General features: G+C 42.4%; 1 protein-coding gene across 4 annotated transcripts in view; it reads right to left on the bottom strand.

Moving 5' to 3' along the window:
• PANK1 (pantothenate kinase 1) overlaps positions 1–15,039 on the bottom strand; it is a 111,580-nt gene that overhangs the window by 21,738 nt on the left and 74,803 nt on the right. For all 4 annotated transcript variants that reach the window (XM_018041475.1, XM_018041476.1, XM_018041474.1 and 1 more), the window contains one exon: positions 3,408–3,760. In XM_018041475.1, the coding sequence (XP_017896964.1) occupies positions 3,408–3,743 (336 nt within the window). In that variant the 5' untranslated portion in view covers positions 3,744–3,760. The remainder of the gene's footprint in view (positions 1–3,407; positions 3,761–15,039) is intronic.

The following is a 15,039-nucleotide window of genomic DNA, read 5'->3' as shown; positions in this document are numbered from 1 at the left end:
TTTTACAATGAGTCAGCTCTTTGCACCAGGTGGCCAAAGTATTGGAGTTTCAGCCTCAACATCAGTCCTTCCAATGAACACCCAGGACTGATCTCCTTTAGGATGGAGTGGTTGGATTTCCTTGCAGTCCAAGGGATTCTCAAGAGTTTTCTCCAATACCACAGTTCAGAAGCATCAATTCTTTGCTGCTCAGCCTTCTTTATAGTCCAACTCTCACATCCATACATGACTACTGGAAAAACCACAGCCTTGACTAGACAGACCTTTGTTGGCAAAGTAATGTCTCTGCTTTTTAATACGCTGTCTAGGTTGGTCATAATTTTTCTTCCAAGGAGTAAGCGTCTTTTAATTTCATTGCTGCATTCGCCATCTGTAGTGATTTTGGAGCCCCCAAAAATAAAGTCAGCCACTGTTTCCCCATCTATTTCCCATGAAGTGATGGGACCAGATACCATATCTTAGTTTGCTGAATGTTGAGCTTTAAGCCAACTTTTTCACTCTCCTCTTTCACATTCATCAAGAGGCTCTTTAGTTCTTCACTTTCTGCCATAAGGGTGGTGTCATCTGCATATCTGAGGTTACTGATATTTCTCCTGGACAGAGGCTTGTTTTTTTTGGTTAAATAAGACATGACCTTTCTCCAGTCAGAACCTTGAGAAACACACTTGCTCATGACCAACAGAAATTGAGTAACTTTCTCCCGGGGCATTACCCCAGAGGAGGGATAGAGCCTTTGACGGAGCTTGCTTACATGCTCTAGGTCACCTTGGTTCACTTCGGGCTCCCTAGAAGACCGGGACACAGGCAACCTTGAGGGATCCGGGGAGCTCACAGCAGTAGCAGTGGGTCAGCATCTGCTGAATCAAAAGTGAGCTAACTCTCAGCTCTCCCCTAAGGGGGCACTATGAATGCCTCTTCATGGCCCTTTAGCTTTAGTTTCCTTATCCTTGTAGCCACCTTCTGCTGCCTTCTGAAGATGAGGAAACTGAGTCTCACAGGAGGGACATGATTTATCCAAAGGCACCCAGCTAGTTAAATGCAGAAATAGCATTAGAATGCAGGATCAGTGCTTTTTCATTTATGAATCTGCACTTAATTTTCATGCTCCTAGATCTCAACCTTCTCAGTTTCAAAACTCTCCAATTATTAGGCCCCAAAGAGGAGAGTGAAAAAGTTGGCTTAAAGCTCAACATTCAGAAAACGAAGATCATGGCATCCGGTCCCATCACTTCATGGCAAATAAATGGAGAAACAGTGGAAACAGTGGCTGACTTTATTTTTTTGGGCTCCAAAAAATCACTGCAGATGGTGACTGCAGCCATGAAATTAAAAGACACTTACTCCTTGGGAAAAAAGTTATGACCAAGCTAGACAGCATATTAAAAAGTGGAGACATTACTTTGCCAACAAAGGTCCATCTTGTCGAGGCTATGGTTTTTTCAGTAGTCATGTATGGATGTGAGAGTTGGACTATAAAGAAGGCTGAGTGGCAAAGAGTTGATGCTTTTGGATTGTGGTGTTGGAGAAGACTCTTGAGAATCCCTTGGACTGCAAGGAAATCCAATCACTCCATCCTAAAGGAGATCAGTCCTGGGTGTTATTGGAAGGACTGATGATGAGGCTGAAACTCCAGTACTTTGGCCACCTGATGTGAAGAGCTGACTCATTTGAAAAGACCCTGATGCTGTGAGAGATTGAAGGCAGGAGGAGAAAGGGATGACGACAGAGGGTGAGATGGTTGGATGGCATTACCGAGTCAATGGACATGAGTCTGGGTAAACTCCAGGAGTTGGTGATGGATTGGGAGGCCTGGTGTGCTGTGGTCCATGGGTTCGCAAAGAGTCAGACACGACTGAGCAACTGAACTGAACTGAACTTGGTGGAGAAAAGATTCCATGGATCATTTCAGTAAGTGGCAGCATCAAATTCTGCTGCTGGGTAGGGAACATGGACACAAAAGGAAAAGTCAACACCTGAATATAATCAATCTGATTGAAGGGAATGTTCCAGGGCTCTATTGCTAGCTCTTGTAGAAACTACTTATCAATGAGATAAATGATGCTCTTTTTGCTTGTACAAATAAATCTGCATTAGAGCTTTATTAAATACAATGAATAAGGCATTGATTTATTAATTTATTCATTAATGATAAAATTTCTGGCAAGACTAATCCCAGAATCTTTCAACCCTTCCTTCTTTTAAGTTCAAACACTTCTGTTCATTTACATTTCTCTATTATCTCTATTATTTTTCTTTCTTCTCATTATATTCCCTGTCAGATGAACCTAGCCAATAAAGAGATTACCTTGACTAAAGAAATGGGGAAATTGGAACACATAGGTGTTAGAGATTGCTTAATAAAGAGGAAGTTAGGACTCTACGTCACTCATGCATATCTTCCATTTAGCCAACTCTGTCAAATCTAAATAAGCAACACAGAGGCAGAATATGCTGCCCATCAGGATAAGGTATTATTTATTTATTTGGCTGCACCATGTGGCATATGGGATCCTAGTTCCCTGTCCAGGGATTGACTCCACACCCTCTGGACTAGAATCACAGAGTCTAAACCACTGGACTGCCAAGGATACCCCCAGGATAAGGTATTATTCTTATTATGTAGAACCATACTGCCTATATCTTATTTATAAAGGAATTTACCTGTAAGTAATATCAAAGATTTCACTTTTTGTTTATGAGCAAAACTTTTAAAGGGCATTCATAAAACAGAAAAGACACAGAGCAAATGGGCAGAAATATGTAATCATTTTTAGTAAGATGTATACAAAGTCTTTCCTGCAGGCCTCAGTCTATATATCTATGAAACTGGCACAATAATTATGTTTTTCACAAGACTCAAGAGTCTGTGGAAAACTAAAATACTTCACCTTGTCTTTAGCACACTGTGCGGACATAACTGAAACAAAACTGAAGAAAGAGGGCAGCTAATATTTACTGAGCATTGTTAAGTGCCAGGTACATATTATCCTCCCCACCAGCCCTATGAAGTAGGAACTATTTTTATTCTCATATAGATGAGGAAGCTGAAGCAGTGAGAGGTGAGGTAAACTTGTCCAAAGTTGCCAAGCCCAGTAGCCTAGTTCTTCCATTGGAGACACCATGCCCACGGGCATGGGAGAGGCTTCCTTTGTTTCTCTAAGAGGTGGTTCTGTGGTTTGCACAGGGCTAAAGTGGAAGACCCTGATGCTGGGAGGCATTGGGGGCAGGAGGAGAAGGGGACGACGGAGGATGAGATGGCTGGATGGCATCACCAACTCGGTGCACATGAGTTTGAGTGAACTCCGGGAGTTGGTGATGGACAGGGAGGACAGGCGTGCTGCGATTCACGGGGGTGGCAAAGAGTCGGACACGACTGAGCGACTGAACTGAACTGAACGCGGACATACCGTTCTGAAATCCTCTTCGAACTTGAAAGCCCCGCCTCCCGTGGCACAGAGCGTGGTGTGCAGGCTGGAGAAGTTCTTCTCGCTGCCCATCTGGATGAACTTGTGCATCGCGCAGCTGGGGAAGCGGATGAAGTGCAGGTTCCCCTTCCGCCCGCACATGGTCAAGTTTTTCAGTTCCAGGTGGACGTCTCGGATCCCGGTTTTCCCATAAGCCGTGTTAGAAGTCAAATACTTCCGGATGCTCTTTAGGTTCTCCACCTCCTCCTGCTCTTCTTCAGCTGTAATATCCTTCGGTTCAAAGTAGACCAGTTTAACCAGCGTCCCGCCGATATCCATGCCGAACCACGGGAACGCTAGGGGACAGAAAGAGTGGCCATGAATTCTGTACATTCGAGACACAGTCAAGGCTGAAATGCAGTGGCGTTGCTTGGGAATGCGCATTCACCATTCAATTTGCCGGAATTCTACTGTAGGTGCCTAAAAGGAGAGACAGGCGAGGTGGAACACATGCTTTAAAATGGTGCCCATGATTCTGCTTTCCTCCCACTCCAGAGTTGGCCTCAGAATTGACTATGAGATAAGAATAGGATTCGCTAAGGCAGTCAATTGCTGCTTGCTTCTCAGGGCTCCAGAATGTCACCAAATGGAGTGCAACTTCAATACTTAAAGATACATATTTTGCATACACTCTGGCTCCCAAAAGCTATTTTATCAGAATTTCAGCGAAAGAAACAATGATCTGACACCAGAGGAAATGCTGCTATGCCGTCTGTATGTACCAAGAGATGGTATGTTGACCCCTAAGCCTCACTGCTCTCTTCCCAGAGCACTCATGGATGATAATTTTCACGGTATATCACGGTATACAATTTTTGCCTTCAGGAGCTGACTTTTATACAATGTGACTCCACTGCTTCACTCAACAGAATAAATAGGAAGGAGAAAGGAGAGACAGTGGGTTATAAGAGCTGAGGGGCAGACATGATGATTCCAATGGCAACAGGCTTCTCAAAAGAACAGATCGAATTACAACTCAATTCCTTTCTTTACTAAAGAAGAGATTCTCTCTCCATCTCCAGTTGCCCACCCAGAAGTCCTCACCTCAGCCCTGTGTCTCCCTCCATCGATTCTGATTTAATTCTTGGGGAGGACCTAGGCATGAGTATTTTTGTAAGTTCCCCAGACGTTCCAGTCTGCAGGCTTGCAAACTGCTAAACCACAAGAACCATGACCACTGATGGTCAAGCCTACAAATAAGCACAGCTCCTGACCAGGTATACAACACAGAGGCATGTTTTGTGTAATATTTTTATATATAAATATATATTTATATTTAATAAATGCTGGAGAGGCTTACCTATGACAAAATGAATTTCCACAGTAATTATTTTTATTGTTATTGTGAGGAATGGGCTGAGCTCCCTGAACAGGCTGACTTTATTTAGAGGCAACCTGGAAAATTAATACTGGACTGTCGAATGCTTTGTAGTAAACCCAGGGCAAACCCAAATGGGAATCTGAAATTTGGAGACCTCTTTTCATCTTCCTCAGTAGCCTGTATGGGCTAAATCAGAACCTTACAGTAAAACTGAGTTGATTTACATTCTAAATCAACTATACTCAGATCTAAACTAAAAAAACACCAAAACTGAGTTTAAAGACTCAAGAAGTTAAAGTGGCTTCTTTCAAAACGCTTAGTTTATTCAGCCCTAGAGAACAGCCATTTGAGCCCTGGTCACATTGTGCACATTACACATGAGATTACATTGCCAGAAACAGAACTAGGACTTAGAGGAAGTCTTCCTTCTAGGCAGCCCCACTATGTAGCCCTCTCCCTCGGTACACTGGGAAGGGAGGAGGAAGCCATTCCTGCCTGGAATCTTCTCTCCGGTGCTTCCCTGTTGCCATTTTAGTTCTGATCCAAGCCAGCTACTCCACACTTGGTAAGCGGTAACTCTAATGATAACTCCCAAACTCCCTAAAAGATTAAGAACAGCAGGGACTTCCCTGGTTGGTTCAGTGGCTACGACTGTGCTCCCAATGCCGGGGGCCTGGGTTCAATCCCAGTTCAGGGAACTAGATCCCACATGCTGCAGCCAAGTGTTCTCATATGCCATAACTAAAGATCCTGTGTGCCTCAATGAAGATCAAAGATCCCTCATGCCACAACTAAGACCTGGTGCAGCTATATAAATAATTTTTTTTTTTTTCCAAAAACGTATTAAGAGAAGCAAATTCTGGTAACAAGACTGTTAACAAATGTCCTCTTATCTTTGCAGAAGTTTGCAAAGCAAATCCCACGCAGCTCAGCGTAGACTGGGAAGCTTGCCTATCCTAGCAGGAGAGAACAGAAACCTGGGAACCGTTCATCCCTAGCTCACAGATGATGTTTCTTGGTCCGTTCTCTAAAGATCATTGTCAGCAGGGCCCACAGTGTGCATGCGCGGGTGCTCAGCCACTTCAGCCGTGTCCAACTCTTTGCGATCCCATGGACGGCAGCTCCTCTGTCCATGGGATTCTCCAGGCAAGAATACTGGAGTGGGTTGCCATACCCTCCGCCAGGAGATCTTCCCGACCCAGGAACTGAACCCATGTCTCTTACGCCTACCTGCACTGGCACGAGGGTTCTTTACCACTAGCTCCACCTGGGAAGCCCAACCCACAGTGTAATAGGCAAAGTCCCAATTTAGGATTCTGAACAACTGCTTCCTAGAAGCAGCAGCCAGTAACTAGCTCACATGCACTCCCTTCACCTCTCTGGATCGCAATTTCCTTATCTGTGAAAGGAGTGGACTGTGTAAGAATGGCCTCCACATCCCTCCCTCCCATAAACTTCCCAAGGATTTTTTTTTTTTAAGAAACACATACACAAAAATCACAACCACCCACAATCAAATAGGCCAACCAGAGCCCTAGTTTTAAACCCCACTGAAATATACTGTATGTCAACAGGTGCCCGGTTATGCAATCGAGGTTGCAGGTATAATCCATTCTCGTCCAAGTAGGAAAGACACCTACCACTGAATAGGATGGGGGAAGTGTATTCTGGAACACTGCTAGGATAACCATTTTTGACAGACTCTGCCAACATCTATTGAAAGCACACATACATTTTAGAATGCAGTTGATTCCTCTCTTGGACCATATTTTTTAAAGGACCAGCATTTGAGGATGGGTATAAGGAAGTTTACTGCACCCCTTCTTGTTGACTAGTCACCAAGTCGTGTCCAACTCTTTCGTGACCCCATGGACTGAAGCTAGCAAGGCTCCTCTGTCCATGGGATTCTGCAGGCAAGAATACTGGAGTGGATTGCCATTTCCTTCTCCAGGAGATCTTCCGGACCCGGAGATCAAACGCATGTCTCCTGCACTGCAGGCAGATTCTTTAACACTGAGCTACCTGGGAAGCCCACTGCACCCCTTACAGCGGCCAAATGTAAGAAAAACAAAAAAGCAAAGACCAAAACAAATTGGAAACAACATCCATGCCCTTTAACAGAGAAACTTCAATAAAGTATGACTTTCCAAACCATGGGATATTAGGCAGACATTAGAAAGAATGAATAAGATACCCCCAATCTTCCATGAATGACAAAAATGAGATACTTAGCAGTGTAAATAATTTAACTCCATCTGGTTTGAAAAAAAAAAGGAAGGGAGAAAGGAAAAGAGGAAGGAGGAACGAGGGAGAGTGGGCAGGCAGATGGAGGGCAGACCCCAAGTGCTTATGATTATATGAGCCACAGTAAGGTAGGGAAGGCCACCCCTTCAGGTTGCTTATATTGTCGGAGGATGATGGGAGAAGTAGATTGTATAGGCAGAGGCTAGAAGTCTGAGAAAAGCATGAGAAAACTCTATACTTAGGACTTTTAGTACATGAAGAAGTAAAATAAGAATTCAGTGATAATGGAAAATAAGACATCTTAGTGCAGAAAGGACAGAACAAGTTGTATGTCACCCAGAAAAGCTCCTGTGGCCTTTATATGGTTAGCTGTTGTCAATTTAAGTACAGGCAACTGAAAAGAGGTCTCCCTTTTTAAAATGTGTCTAGGGACAGCTAAGCATTTTATAAATTATTTATAATTCCAGTTTCTTTTTCCTGCGTCACCTCCTCCATTTCAAAGCTTTTGTTAGCAACTCAGCAAAACAGTGGGGGAAAGTGTAGAGTTTTGAAAATTCAGTTAAATGTCATCTCAGCAGCTTGGGTTAAGGTAAAAGGGAGTAAGGATCGGAAAACTATAGTTTAAACGGCAGTAGAAATTGCTTTCACTTACTATATTCATTCCTTACCTTCATAAAAAATTAAATGCCCTTCTATTCACATGTTAATGCTTTTATAGGATACTATCATATTTTAAATGTTCAGTTTTATTTATCTTCCTGATATCAAGGGCTACCTAAACGATAGTTCCCATATACAAGCTGTGGTTGGAGACAGAGAGAAAGGGAAAAAAGAAATCCGAATGCAGTCACCATCCATGACTCATGTTTTCTTTAATCCAGGGTATGCAGATGCTTTGATAAATTCAGCTGAACCACTGGTACAGGGAGGAAGGAGGGAGGGGGGTTCAGGATGGGGAACACGTGTATACCTGTGGCAGATTCATGCTGACGTATGGCAAAACCGATACAATATTGTAAAGTAATTAACCTCCAATTAAAATAAATAAATTTATTTTTTTAAAAAAGAATTTCTTCTGTGTTTGCCAGAAGTGATGCTCCTTCTAGATTCAGAATGTCTGCACTCACTCTTTACTCCTCCCTTTTAAACCCAGATGCTTTTTTTTTTTTTTTAGTTCCGAAGCCTCTAGATCAAGAGGTCCCACACCTAGAGTTGATGTTGAAATGACTTTGCTTCACCCCCTAATCTAGTGCCAACTGTGCATCATCTAGGTTCTTTGACTGGGTGGGACCGTGGGGTTCTCTCCTTTGGGGAGGAGATGAGTATTTCCCGTGGAGGAAGGAGAGTGAGCCAAATACCTGGGAATCAGAACAGCACCTTGTGGTGGTCACCAGTGCTGCTGGTCCCCTTCCCCCCCGGCCCACGGGGTCACACTGCAGGTCCCGGCTGCTTTCTAATGGAGCTGGGCAACGTGCCTAATCTGGCTAGTGAGTTGGGAATGGAAATGGTGTGTGTTACTTTCAGGCGAGAACACTTAGGGCGAGTGCCAGAGCCTGCAGAACTCCTTTCCTGTTACCATAACCAGCAGAATTCAAGATAATGTTTGTTCCATCAGCCCGGATGTAGAATGAAGATGAGGCAGACTGGAGCCCCGGTCACTGTCAATGGACTTACAGTGTGAAGGAGAAATAAACCTTTGTTGTTTAAAGGTACTGAGATTTGGGGGTTGTTACTGCAGGATGATGAAACGGTAACCCACTCCAGTATTCTTGCCTGGAGAATCCCATGGACATAGGAGCCTGGAGGCTACAATCCACAGAGTCACAAAAAGTAGGACATGACTGAAGCGGCTTATCCCCACTGCAGGATGATCTTCCCCGTCCTGACTATTATAACTTTCCATGAAAATCTTTGGCTGGTTTTTCCCCTGGAACCCTCCCTCGTTCTTGTAGAACCAGATCTAGGGACTGTCCATATTGTTGATAAACATGTGGTTGCTGAGTGTTAATAAAAAGGTATGTTGGCTCTGTTGCACTTATTTGCCTGAAAACTTCTCCAAGCACAAACCTGAATTGGTCATCTGATAGAAGCGAAAACCCTGAAATGAAGCTATATTCTACACGGCGTGGTGAAAATATTTTTAAAATTTTATTGGTGGTCAATGGCTTTAAGACAAAGCCTATTTCTTAAAGACCTTCTCAGAACACTAGAATAGTCTCTGAGCGGGTACTTATGTTTCCTGCAGTAAATTGCAAGGGTTACACAGTGAGTTTCTAACAGTATAAATGAGTAAAGACTGAGAAGAATCCAAAATCAAACAGAGAGAGAGGTTTCCTACCAGTCAAACAAACAATAATAAAGAGCTAACTAAGGGAGCCTGGCATGAGAAAATCCACCTGCTTTTGAACAACCGACAGAGCTTTAAGGTGTTTCTGGTGAGGGAGGTTTCCTACCGTGGTTATTTCGTGACGTATGTAAAGTAGGTGCTCAGTATTCAAGATAGTCCCCCTGATCTGACTCAACAACCTGCTGCTGTCAGGACAGTTTCATAGTTTTCCCTAGGTTCACCAAGTTGAAATTTGTTGTAATAATTGTGAATAGGGAGCAAAAGGACTGAGTTTCTTTCCCCACTCTTTGTTAACAGATTGTCAAGCAAACTAATAAATAGGTGGGAAAGATGTTTGAGGACTGTGTAATCAACAGAAAAGAGACTTTTCAAGTACTTTGGAAGATATTTTTATACTATGTGAATACCGATTATGTTCAAGTTGCCTAAGGACTTCTGCAAGTTAAAAACACCACCAATAACAACTTTAATTTAGATCCAAACTGTATAATACAAACAGTTTAATACAAACTGTATTTCTTTAAAAATTTCCTCAGTGCTAGCCACCCCCCTCACCGTGTCTAAATTTGATTGATAGCATAATGAAATTCTCTGCTAATGTATTCACGGAAGCATTGAACTTCAAGAGGTGGAAGGGATCTTTGGTCAAATTCAACACTTTGTTTACAGATAACAAAATTGAGGTTTGGAAAGATCAACGGATTACCCAAGATTGATCACAGCAGGTAACAGAAACTATTTTCAGTTTCATGAGCCCACATGTTCCCCATTTCGCTAGGCTGGTCTGGGTTGAGTTGTCAATCACAGACAATGATTGTAGGCAAGATTTTTTCTTGAGCCATTTACAAATCTGTAAGATGAAGTAGACTAACCCAACTAAGTGAAAGTGAAGTTGCTCAGTCGTGTCTGACTCTTTGCGACCCCATGGATACCAGGCTCCTCCATCTGTGAGATTTTCTAGGCAAGAGTACTGGAGTGGGTTGCCATTTTCTTCTCCAGGGATTCTTCCCGGCCCAGGGATCAAACCCAGGTCTCCTGCATTGTAGACAGACGCTTTACCAATTCTTACATTTCATCATCCCAATTACACATATACAAAGTCCTCCAAAAGCATAGCTTTAACAGCATAAAATGTAAGAGTTGAAAACCTAAGAACTATTTAAGGACCTTGAAGAAAATGGTAAATGTAAAATTTAATAAAAGGGTTTCCATAACATTGTGAAGAAACCCATAATTATTGTACACAGAGCAGTCTGCTAAACATTAAATACTCTATGCAAAGAAACTTAAGTCATGGTTTCTTTTAAATTAATGCATACCAGATTTCTTGAAATTTTAGTCACATTGCAACCCACTCCAGTATTCTTGCCTAGAGAATCCCCATGGACAGAGGAACCTGGCAAGCTACAGTCCATGGGGTTGCAAAGAGTCAGACATGACTGAGCGACTTAGCACAGCACAGCACAAAGGTATCAGAACACAAGCATTTCCAGAGTAGGAATGGGAATATAAACGGTTGCAATCCTTCCTCTGGGCTATTTGGAAATTTATACTAAAAAGCACCAGATTCCTATGCCCTTTGATACACTGGTTCCACTTTACCCTATAGAAATAATTACACATGCATTCAAAAATTTATCTTAAAAATCATTAAGTTTTACAACTACTACTACTGAGGAAATAAATTTCATGTCCAAAAATAAAAGGTTGGTTATAGATGATTATCCATTAACACAAAGGAACAATATATCACCATCAAAGTAATTTTATAAGATAGCAATTAGTGACATGAGGAGAATGTTCATTATATATTATTAGGTGAAAAGTACGGGTGATTAAGTGGTACATTTTGTATGATTACAGTTTTGTGTAAAAATTAAACAGTTACTTGTTCCCAGAAAAGAAGACTAGAAACTTCAGGCCAAAATGTTAACAGGCATTATGGATAGTGTGTGCTAAGTCACTTCAGTCCTTTGCAACTCTGCAACCCTATGGACCATAGCCCACCAGGCTCCTCTGTTCGAATACTGGAGTGAGTTGCTGTGCCCTCCTCCAGGGGATCTTCCTGACCCAGGGACTGAATCCACATCTCTTATGCCTACCTGCATTGGCAGGCAGGTTCTTTACCACTAGCACCATGTGGGAAGCCCATTATAGTGGGCTTATGGTTTTATTCTTCTGGCTTTGCTGATAGGATGTTTTTCAGTTTTTACAATCAATATGTTTAATCATCATAAGCAGAGTTATTTTAAAAGTCTCAATAAAAACTTCTTTGTAATGATGCAAAAGCAAAAAAAAAAAAAGTTTTAATTTCACTTCAATGAACAGAGAGCAGATCTCTGGTCTTGCTCATGAAAAAGCGTGCCTGCATTTCCTCATCTCAACAATTTGGATTCCTCATCTCAACAATTGCTTTCTCAAGCAATATTCTGCTCATGTCAAGCCTGTTACCAAAATCTAAGATGGCACTACAAAGAGGATGTGATACATAAACACACACACACACACACACATATATGTATATATACACACACATGCATACACACACACACAATGGAATAGTACTCAGTCAAAATAAAAGAATCAAATGTTGCTCTTTGCAACAACGTGGATGGACTTGGAAGGTATTATGCTTAGTGAAATAACTAAACCAGAGAAAGACAAATACTGTATGCTATCCCTTATATGCGGAATCTAAAAAATAAAACAAACTAGTAAATATAGCAAAACAGAAACAGACTCACAGATATAGAGCACAAACTAGCGGTTACCAGCGGGGAGACAGGGGCAAGAAAGCGGTAGGAGACTGAGAGGCACAAACCATTAGCTATAGTAAGTTGCAAGGATATGCAGTACAGCACATGGAATATGACCCATATTTTGTAATAACTATAAATAGACTATAACCTTTAAAATTTGGGAATCACTATTTGTACACCTTTAACTTACATAATATTGTACAGCAACTATATTTCAATTTAAAAGGTTAAAAAAAAAGAAAAAAAGAGGGACTTCCTTGGCTGTCCAGTGGCTGAGACTTCACATTCCAACACAGGGCGTGCAGGTTCCATCCCTGGTTGGGGAGCTAAAATCCCACATAACTTGCAGTCAAAAAACCAAAGCATAAACAACAGCAGCAACAGTGTAACAAAATCAATAAAGACTTTAAAAATGGTCCACATTAAAAAAAAAAATTAAAAAAAAAGAAAAGGAATGACAGGGAAAGCCTGACACTTAAGAGCAGAGCTGTTTAGCTAGTTAGATGCTTGACATCACCAGGGCTCTTTCAGGCAGGAAGAGACCCGATTTCCCCCACTATTGGCAAGGCACACCCTTGACACCCTGAGTGTTAAACTTGGAATTAAGAACACACCTAAGAAAGCACAGGTATGTTTGTGGGAATGGATCACCATGGCAAAGGGCCCACATCGCTGTGTGACAATAGCTTTTCTTCTTCTGACAAGCCTCAGATGCTCATCCATTTTCTCCCTCTCTCCCAGACAGGTGGGAAGAACCAAAGGGCCGATCATATTCTCATATGCAAAAGGGGAACAGAATAGTGAGAAGAGTCCTTTCAGAGAATAATCCTTTCAGAACTCCCAAGGCAAGTAGAAGTATTACCACAACAGTCACCAGAACTAACTTCTGGATTTCGCCACCTCTGCCATACAGGCACTCCAGTTAACCATTAGGCACCACAGGTTACATGCCTACCATATTTTAAGTAATCACAAAAAAACAGAAGAAAACATGAATCTTCAGGTCAAAGAAAATGCTATCATACATAACAAAACATCCAACTTTATAGCAACAGTCGTAAAATGCATTTTTTTTTTTTTAATGGAGCAAGAGACCCACAAAGTCAAGAGTGCCTGAGATCCATCAGAGTGAGACTCTGTTTATATTCTCTGTGCCCAACCCCAGGTTAGAAATGATGTGAAACCCAATCAGGGTCTACTTTGCATGTGCAATTTGAACTGGACCTCTATGATTTTCTTACAACTGTATTTCCTGAAAGCAACTCCCATTTTAGTATTTTATGCAACTAAATTTTGAAGTCAAATGTTTCAATTAGTTTTAAAAACTGACCGTGTAGGGACTTTCCTAGTGGTTCAGGGGCTGGGACTCTCCTCTCCCACAGCAGGGGGCCTGGATTCCATCCCTGGTTGGGGAGCTAGACCCCACATGCTGCAACTAAATATCCTGCATGCAAATATCAAAGATGCAGGGTGCTGCAACTATGATCTGGTGCAGCCAGATAGATAAAGAAAAATAAATATTTAAAAAACCTAAACAACAACGAAAACCTTGACTGCCATCAACAACAGTATTTCTTGAATTTGCCTCATCATAAAAAACATCCAAGGCACTTGTTAAAAATACAGACTCCTAGGCCATCGCCTGGAGAGCCCAGAGCAGGGGGACTAGAGACAATGTTTTCAAGGAGGGGCCCCTGGAATTCTCATGGGTCAAGTTCAAAACCAAAGTTCTAGCTGAATCGAAACTAATGCTCTTGAACGCTCTTAAATACTGAACCACAATTTGAAAGTGAGAGTCAAGAGTCTGAATGAGCTGTCTTTGCTCATAACTGCCAGGGAGCTCAGGCTGCCAACTGGGGCCAATGCACGGTAATGACTCGGCTGACGTCCCCGTTCCCAGGAGGGACTTGGAAACATCGCTTGCTAATGAAATTATTTCTGGACAATTTATAACATGAGTGCCACGGGTGATTTTCACATTTTAAATACAGCTTCTCAAGTTTCCAGTTATCAGTCAACTGGGACTGAACCCAACGGACATGGGTCTAGAAATGTTACACATATAATGAAATTTCATCATGTACTCCTCTCTTTAATGACTTCCATTTTAAAGGTAACCAGGCATTCTTCCATAAAGAAGTAAGCTCTGGCAACAGCACTTGTGTATTTAGGTCAGGCAGGCAGATATTCTCTGATTTGCAACCCATGGCACAGACAACCACATGAAATCAGAACAAACAGGTATACTGACATGAAAGTTATGTCTTTTTTTTAAAGTTAAAATTTGGGAGGGGAAAAAAAGGCCTTGCAGGGCACCACTGTGGTGGCACCAGTAAATGTATTCTTAGCCTGGATCTGGGCCAGGAGGAAGTGGGGCCAAGTTGGAGCCAGACATGCTGCTGCTGCTGCTAAGTCGCTTCAGTCGTGTCTGACTCTTAGTGACCCCATGGACTACAGTCCACCAGGCTCCTCCACCCACGGGATTTTCCAGGCAAGAGTACTGGAGTGGGGTGCCACTGCCTTCTCCGGGAGCCAGACATGAGGGGACCCAAAATGTCAAACCCCTGAGGCTAAAACAAACTTTTCCTTGAGTCTCTTCCACGAGTTGCTGAGAGGCCCAGTGAGGTGCAATCTCTTTTCCAAGGTCCTGGAATCTCTCTCTCCATTCCACCTTCTTACAAGAAGTCAGAACAGAGAGCAATGTCACCACAGTGCCCATCAAACTCATCTTCTAGCCCTCACCCCTGAAGTCCAGCCCTGCTTTCCTGCAACAGGTCTTAAGGAGGAGAAATGAAAGGCAGAAGAAACTTGTTTCCCATTCCATTGCAATATTCTCAGGCTGACTGTGTGTGTGTGTGTGTGTGCGCGTGTGTGTTGGGGTGGGGGGTAGCGGGTGTGTGTGTG

Source organism: Capra hircus, chromosome 26, assembly GCF_001704415.2.
Source record: "Capra hircus breed San Clemente chromosome 26, ASM170441v1, whole genome shotgun sequence".
In the NCBI taxonomy this organism is placed as follows: Eukaryota; Metazoa; Chordata; class Mammalia; order Artiodactyla; family Bovidae; genus Capra; species Capra hircus.
The sequence above is the reverse complement of the archived record's forward strand: the minus strand, read 5'-3'. Positions and strand labels throughout refer to the sequence as shown.